Raw genomic sequence first — 7450 nt, forward strand, 5'->3', positions numbered from 1 at the left:
GTTTTGACATATTGATTAATATAATTAATATAATAGAAAGATGTGAAAAAAAATAAGGAGAGAGAACTATGAATGATTGAATAAATGATATTTCACATTAATCAAACAAAAATATTTTTGAATAAATTTTATTATATTTTAAACTGAAATGAATAATATATTTTATAAAAAAATATAAGAATATATCTTGACTGTGACAGTGATCTATGATTAATATAAGATAACATAATTGAAAAAGGGTTTAGTAAGGTTTAGTTAGTAGAAATTTCAATGAAGTAGATAGCTTTATTTATTAAATTAATTTAATAATCATAAATCATAATCTCAAACACAACATTAACCAAGTAACTTGGACCAGACAACTAAAGTAAACAAATAGTTATGACTAGAATAAAATTGAACTTGCGCTTCAAGAAAATATCATATGCAGTTTCCAAATTCTCTACTATATATAGTAACATGCTAACAACAATACATATTCCACTCAAACCATTTTCCAAACTTTTCTATCTTCTTTCAACCAAATTATTACTTCAGCTTTTAGTTCTAAGGAAATGGAGGTAGATGTTGCAAGTAATGAGCAAGTAGTGGAATCTGGAAGCAAGCAAGATTCAGAGAAGAGTAAAGCTAAACCTGAAACCACTAATACAGTTCCATTATACAAGCTTTTCTCATTTGCTGATTCTTTGGATCATTTGTTGATGTTTGTTGGGACTGTTGGTGCTATTGGGAATGGAATCTCTATGCCTTTAATGACTTTGATATTTGGAAGTATGATCAATGCATTTGGAGGATCGTCAAGTACCAAAGAAGTTGTTGATGAAGTTTCAAAGGTAATGATCCCTTTTAACACGAGCTTGTTTGGGAGAGCTTATGAAAACAATTTATAACTTATAATAACATCTTGATGTGCTCAGGTGTCTTTGAAATTCGTATACTTGGCTGTGGGGACCTTTGTTGCGTCTTTTTTGCGTAAGTACATTGGTTTATGCATTAGTTTATACAGTCTATAATAATTTGTTTGGATCATTATGACAAGAAAATAAACACTTTTTGATATGTATCTCAGAATTGACTTGCTGGATGATCACTGGTGAGAGACAGGCTGCAAGAATCAGAGGCTTATACCTCCAAACTATTTTGAGACAAGATGTGAGTTTCTTTGATAAGGAAACTAATACTGGAGAGGTTGTTGGAAGAATGTCGGGTGATACTGTTCTTATTCAAGATGCCATGGGAGAGAAGGTACTAATCAACCACCATGTACAACTCATAAATTTTCATCATCATCATAAATCTTGACATCAATTTTTCCTGTTTTGAATTCAGGTGGGACAGTTTCTACAACTAGTGGCTACATTCTTTGGAGGTTTTGTGATAGCATTCATCAAGGGGTGGCTTTTAACTGTTGTGATGATGTCTTGTATTCCACTTCTTGTTTTGTCTGGTGCTATGATGAGCATGGTTATTGCAAAAGCATCATCAACTGGACAAGAAGCTTATTCTAAAGCAGCAAGTGTAGTAGAACAGACAATAGGTTCTATTAGAACTGTATGCAAACTTTCTGAAACAACTCCTTTACCTTTTTTTTTATTTTTATTATTATTATATTTTCATTACAGCTTATTTAAATTACTTCCATTTTTCAATTTTAGGTTGCATCGTTCACCGGAGAGAAACAAGCCATAGCTAAATATGACCAGTCTTTACTTGATGCTTACACAAGTGTAGTAAAAGAGGCACTAGCTTCTGGTTTGGGATTTGGTTCACTCTACTTTGTTGTTATTGCCAGCTATGGTTTGGCGGTATGGTTTGGAGGGAAAATGGTAATAGAGAAAGGTTATACCGGAGGTGAAGTTGTGACTATAATTTTTGCTGTATTGACCGGATCCATGTAAGTTTTGTTTTCTTTTTCTTCACTTGAGCTTAAATTTTTTGCTTATATTTTGTTACTGAGGGACTATATATATATTCCAGGTCTCTGGGGCAGGCATCTCCAAGCTTGAGTGCTTTTGCTTCAGGACAAGCTGCAGCATTTAAGATGTTTGAGACAATTAAAAGGAAGCCGGAAATAGATGCTTATGACACAACCGGAAGAAAGCTTGATGACATTCGTGGAGACATAGAGCTTAGGGAGGTTTGCTTTAGTTATCCTACAAGACCGGATGAACTGATATTCGATGGATTTTCTCTTACAATACCAAGTGGGACTACTGTAGCTTTGGTAGGGCAAAGTGGAAGTGGAAAATCCACAGTTGTCAGTTTGGTAGAGAGATTTTATGATCCACAGGCTGGTGAAGTTCTCATTGATGGTATCAACCTCAAAGAATTTCAACTAAAATGGATCAGACAGAAAATAGGCCTAGTAAGCCAGGAACCGGTTCTCTTTACTTGTAGCATTAAAGAGAATATTGCCTATGGAAAAGATGGTGCCACCGATGAAGAAATCAGAGCTGCAGCAGAACTTGCTAATGCTGCCAAATTTATAGATAAACTTCCTCAGGTGAACTGAATTCTCAAATCTTTATTTAAATGTAGAAACTGCATAGTAAATTCTGTTTAACAGTTGCGTGATCTTTTTTATTTAATCATTTTGTTTAATTATGGATAATGATCTTAGGGACTAGACACAATGGTTGGTGAGCATGGAACTCAGCTCTCGGGAGGTCAAAAGCAAAGAGTTGCAATCGCAAGAGCAATTTTGAAAGATCCAAGAATCTTACTTCTTGATGAAGCTACAAGTGCTCTTGATGCTGAATCTGAGAGAATTGTACAAGAGGCATTGGATAGAATAATGGTAAACCGAACAACTGTTATTGTTGCTCACCGCTTAAGTACTATAAAGAATGCCGATACCATTGCTGTTATTCATCAAGGAAAAATAATTGAAAGAGGTATATATATAAATACATATTGTAGAGTAATATATAAATCTAACTGAATGTTCATCTTATACCTTACTGAACTCTTCTATTTTTCAATTGATCAGGTTCACATGCTCAGCTCACAAGGGATCCTGATGGAGCCTATAGCCAGCTCATTAGGCTGCAAGAAATGAAAGGTTCAGAGCAGAATGTTACAAATGACACAAACAAGTCAAACAGTTTAGTGCTATCCGAAAGACGATTGAGTCAAAAATCTTTATCCTCAAGATCTATAAGCCAAGTTTCATCTGGAGTTGGAAACAGCGGTCGTCACTCACTCTCTGCATCATTTGGTGTTCCAACCGCAATAGTTGACTTCTCAGAAACTGCAGAAGGTGGACCTCAAGCTCCTCTTTCAACAATTTCATCACCACCGGAAGTGCCACTTTATCGCCTGGCCTATTTAAACAAACCTGAGATCCCTGTCTTACTTATGGGGACTATAGCTGCAATTCTGCACGGTGCAATATTACCGACTTTCGGCCTCTTGCTTTCCAAAATGATAAGTATTTTCTACGAGCCACATGACGAACTTCGTCACGATTCAAAAGTTTGGGCATTAATATTTGTTGGGCTCGGTGTTGCGTCGTTATTCATTTTTCCATGTAGATTCTACTTTTTTGGCATTGCTGGAGGTAAGTTGATCAAAAGGCTCCGGAAAATGTGTTTTGAAAAGGTAGTTCACATGGAAGTAAGTTGGTTCGATAAAGCCGAGCATTCAAGTGGAGCAATTGGAGCAAGGCTTTCTACTGATGCAGCTTCGATTCGAGCTTTGGTTGGCGATGCACTTGGTTTACTGGTTGAAAATATTGCTACAGCTATAGCTGGCTTGGTAATTGCTTTTGTAGCTAGCTGGCAGCTTGCTCTTATAATCCTTGCAATGGTGCCTCTCCTAGGACTAAATGGATTTTTGCAAGTGAAGTTCTTGAAAGGGTTTAGCACAGATGCAAAGGTTTGTTACAATACAAGCATGATTTCTCGAAGCATTTTTAATTTTGCCTTATGTTGTGAAATTGCAAATACTGATATTGTTTTCATTGAACAGAAATTATATGAGGAAGCGAGTCAAGTGGCGAATGATGCCGTGGGAAGTATAAGAACAGTTGCTTCTTTCTGTTCTGAAGAGAAAGTGATGGAATTATATAAGCAAAAATGTGAGGGACCAATTAAGACAGGCATAAGGCGGGGGATAGTAAGCGGATTTGGTTTCGGAGTATCATTCTTCGTGTTGTATGCAGTTTATGCAACCAGTTTTTATGCTGGAGCGCGTCTGGTTGAGGATGGAAAATCTTCATTCTCAGATGTTTTCCGAGTAAGTTACTCTCCTAAATTGATATTATAAGAACTAAATTTTTCTAGCATTGAATTATTTCATGCTTCATGATTTGCAGGTCTTTTTTGCTTTAAGCATGGCAGCTATAGGACTTTCTCAATCCGGGTCGTTGGTACCTGATTCAACTAAGGCCAAAAGTGCAGCTGCTTCCATATTCGCTATTCTTGATAGGAAATCACTCATAGATCCAAGTGATGAATCAGGAATGACATTGGAAGAAGTCAAGGGAGAAATTGAATTTAAGCATGTCAGTTTCAAGTATCCTACTAGACCCGATATTCAAATATTCAGAGATCTTTGCTTGAACATTCATAGTGGCAAGGTAATTTCCAATTTTTCCATATCCAATAGATTACTCTAAATTGTTCTCTCTAAAGGAGGAACAAACAAACAACTAACAAATTGACTATCTTGATGTAAAAAACAGACAGTTGCGCTGGTCGGAGAAAGTGGAAGCGGAAAATCAACAGTGATCTCATTGATACAAAGATTCTATGATCCAGATTCAGGTCACATTACACTTGATGGAAAAGAAATCCAAAATCTGCAAGTGAAATGGCTAAGACAACAAATGGGACTAGTTAGCCAAGAGCCTGTTTTGTTTAATGACACTATCAGAGCCAATATTGCATATGGAAAAGGCGGAGATGCATCCGAGGCAGAGATCATAGCTGCAGCAGAATCGGCAAATGCACACAACTTCATTAGTAGTTTGCAGAAGGTACAACGCATTTCCATTTTTTAAGAGCCAATTTATATAATCATATTGAAACATCACTAAATGTTATACGTAATGTATCAATGATCGCATGAGTACAGAATCTAGTACGTGGTAACTAAAAAACATATAATGCATGCAGGGTTATGACACGATAGTAGGCGAGAGAGGAATTCAGTTATCAGGGGGACAGAAGCAGCGTGTGGCAATAGCGAGAGCTATAGTGAAAAATCCAAAAATACTATTACTAGATGAAGCAACAAGTGCACTTGATGCTGAATCTGAGAAGGTGGTTCAAGATGCACTTGACCGCGTTATGGTGGAGCGAACGACAATAATAGTTGCTCACAGGTTATCGACAATTAAGGGTGCAGATTTAATAGCAGTAGTTAAGAATGGAGTGATAGCCGAGAAAGGAAAACATGAAACATTGCTACATAAGGGTGGTGACTATGCTTCTTTAGTAGCATTACACACAAGTGCTTCTACATCTTAAGACCATAATTTTGTTTTATCTAATATACATAGATGTTTGTGATTTAGTCCTTCTCCATGAATTGATTAGTTAAGTTTAAATACCAAGTTCTCTGATAATGGCTTTATTTATATGTAATTGTAATGATTTTACTTTTTCTTGAAATTGAATAAGTGATAAAGAAGGTTTTTCATGTCAAATTCTTTGTACATTGCTGATGGAAAATTAACACACCATAATAAACCAATACGCGGCCGATATAAATTTTTTTAAATTTGTAAGAATATATGAGGATAACAACAAATATATGACAACAAATAGAATAAATAAAGGCACTATAGAACACCGATATTTTAACGTGGAAAACTCTTAAAGTGAGAGTAAAAAACCATGGGTCGTCCAGATTAAATTTAGGGCTACAACTCTCATGAAGACACCAAAGACTAATTCGGCGTTTTCTGCCAATACGTGTATTGCAGCCCCATACGCGTATGACAGCCCCATATGCTGCCCCATACGCGTATGGACGTCCAAAATCACCCCAAAAAAAAAGCCCAAAATACGTGTTTAAATGGAAGAAATCTAATTTTCTTAATCTGTCTGGCATTGAGAAGGAAAAATATCATCTTGGAGCAAGACAAACATGCTAAGACCAACGAGAAGCACCAAATTCAACGGATTCCTCAATATAAGTTTCCTTCTTTGTGATAATTTTGTAATGTTTATCACTTTTATTATGTATTTTATTCTTATTACTATGAGTAGATAAACCCCCCAATGTTAGGGGGTGTCCCTGTTATTGAATTGGTTGGTTTTCTCTTAATTGAATCTTGTAATGACTTATATTTTATCATGTAATGATTTCATCTCATCATGCATTTTATCCAATCACTTTTGATTTTTATTACTTTACATGGCCTCTTGAAAATACTCTAGTTCACCCTCATCATTCAAGGTCACATACTGCTCAGAATTATACCTTGTAGAAGGTTGTGTCTACCTGTTAGACCTCGTAAGTTGAATTTGAGATCATTTCGGAGCTTCACCAATGATAGAGGATCGAATATTAGTCGTGTATTCTCATTGATATGGACCAAATTGAATGTATCCATAATAATCCTCAACAATTGTTTCCCTAATAATCATGTCAAAATTGAGTAATTATTTACAATAAACTATAATAATATCCTTTATGTACTTACATAAACTAATACATCTGCATATTGGAAATAGGAGGTGAACAAATGTTAAGACTATACCTAAAGTCGTCAAAAAGTTGTAGCGGAAGATTTTTCGAGAAGCTACACTACTACAAAAAAACACATAACACCTCGGACGCGAAATGCATTTAACCTCGGCTAAAGAAGCAAAGCAACGAAGAGTGTCATGAAAAGTTGCCACTTAACACCTCAGTGATTTAAAAACCGAGGGGTAAAGTTATAGGCACATGGGTTCGAACCCCAGCATCAATACTTTTATTATTTTCAAAACTAGCGTATCTTATCTCTCGGTTTATCTAGAAAACCAAGGGGTAAGATAATTGTTTTAAAAAACGAAAAATTGTTACATTGTTTATCTAGAATACTACATTGTTTACACAGAATATTAAAATTAAAATTAAATTCCCTAGAGATCTAGATAAAAATCAAATTTCATGAAGATCTATATTTTAGATATTCGAATTATTGAATCTTGAGGAAGATCAAATGTTGGGTTCAAGATTATTCCTTACGGATCTTGCATGCATTTGTTTCTGATGAAAAAAAAGTATGGTTAAATATGTTGTTGGTCCCTATAAATATCTCAACTGTGACTTTTTTAGTCCCTATAAAAAAATATTTACTTTTAGTTCCTATAAAATTACTTTTGCATCCAGTTTTAGTTCTTCTACAGGGACTAAAACTGCGTGCAAAAGTAATTTTATAGGGATTAAAAGTCATTGTGGATAATTTTATAGGGACTGAAAATATATTTAACCCAAAAAAATAAGATAATTAAAA

At 35.2% G+C, this 7450-nt stretch overlaps 1 protein-coding gene across 1 annotated transcript; it reads left to right on the forward strand.

Moving 5' to 3' along the window:
* The first annotated feature begins 432 nt into the window (after positions 1–432).
* LOC131630333 (ABC transporter B family member 11-like) lies at positions 433–5665 on the forward strand. The gene is made up of 12 exons (XM_058901126.1): positions 433–833; positions 918–972; positions 1070–1245; positions 1330–1551; positions 1656–1894; positions 1978–2503; positions 2621–2894; positions 2990–3876; positions 3970–4236; positions 4316–4579; positions 4685–4978; positions 5118–5665. The coding sequence occupies exons 1-12, from the start codon at positions 555–557 to the stop codon at positions 5469–5471; spliced, it is 3837 nt and encodes a 1278-aa protein (XP_058757109.1). The 5' UTR covers positions 433–554; the 3' UTR covers positions 5472–5665.
* The last annotated feature ends 1785 nt before the right edge of the window (positions 5666–7450 follow it).

Source organism: Vicia villosa, linkage group LG1 (assembly GCF_029867415.1).
Source record: "Vicia villosa cultivar HV-30 ecotype Madison, WI linkage group LG1, Vvil1.0, whole genome shotgun sequence".
NCBI lineage: Eukaryota > Viridiplantae > Streptophyta > Magnoliopsida > Fabales > Fabaceae > Vicia > Vicia villosa.

Excerpts from the sequence above, each read along its gene's own strand:
- LOC131630333 (XM_058901126.1), top strand. The coding sequence starts at position 555 with ATGGAGGTAGATGTTGCAAGTAATGAGCAAGTAGTGGAATCTGGAAGC. Across the intron at positions 1,552-1,655 it reads CAATAGGTTCTATTAGAACT|GTTGCATCGTTCACCGGAGA; the intron begins GTATGCAAACTT and ends TTTCAATTTTAG. Across the intron at positions 4,580-4,684 it reads TGAACATTCATAGTGGCAAG|ACAGTTGCGCTGGTCGGAGA; the intron begins GTAATTTCCAAT and ends TGTAAAAAACAG.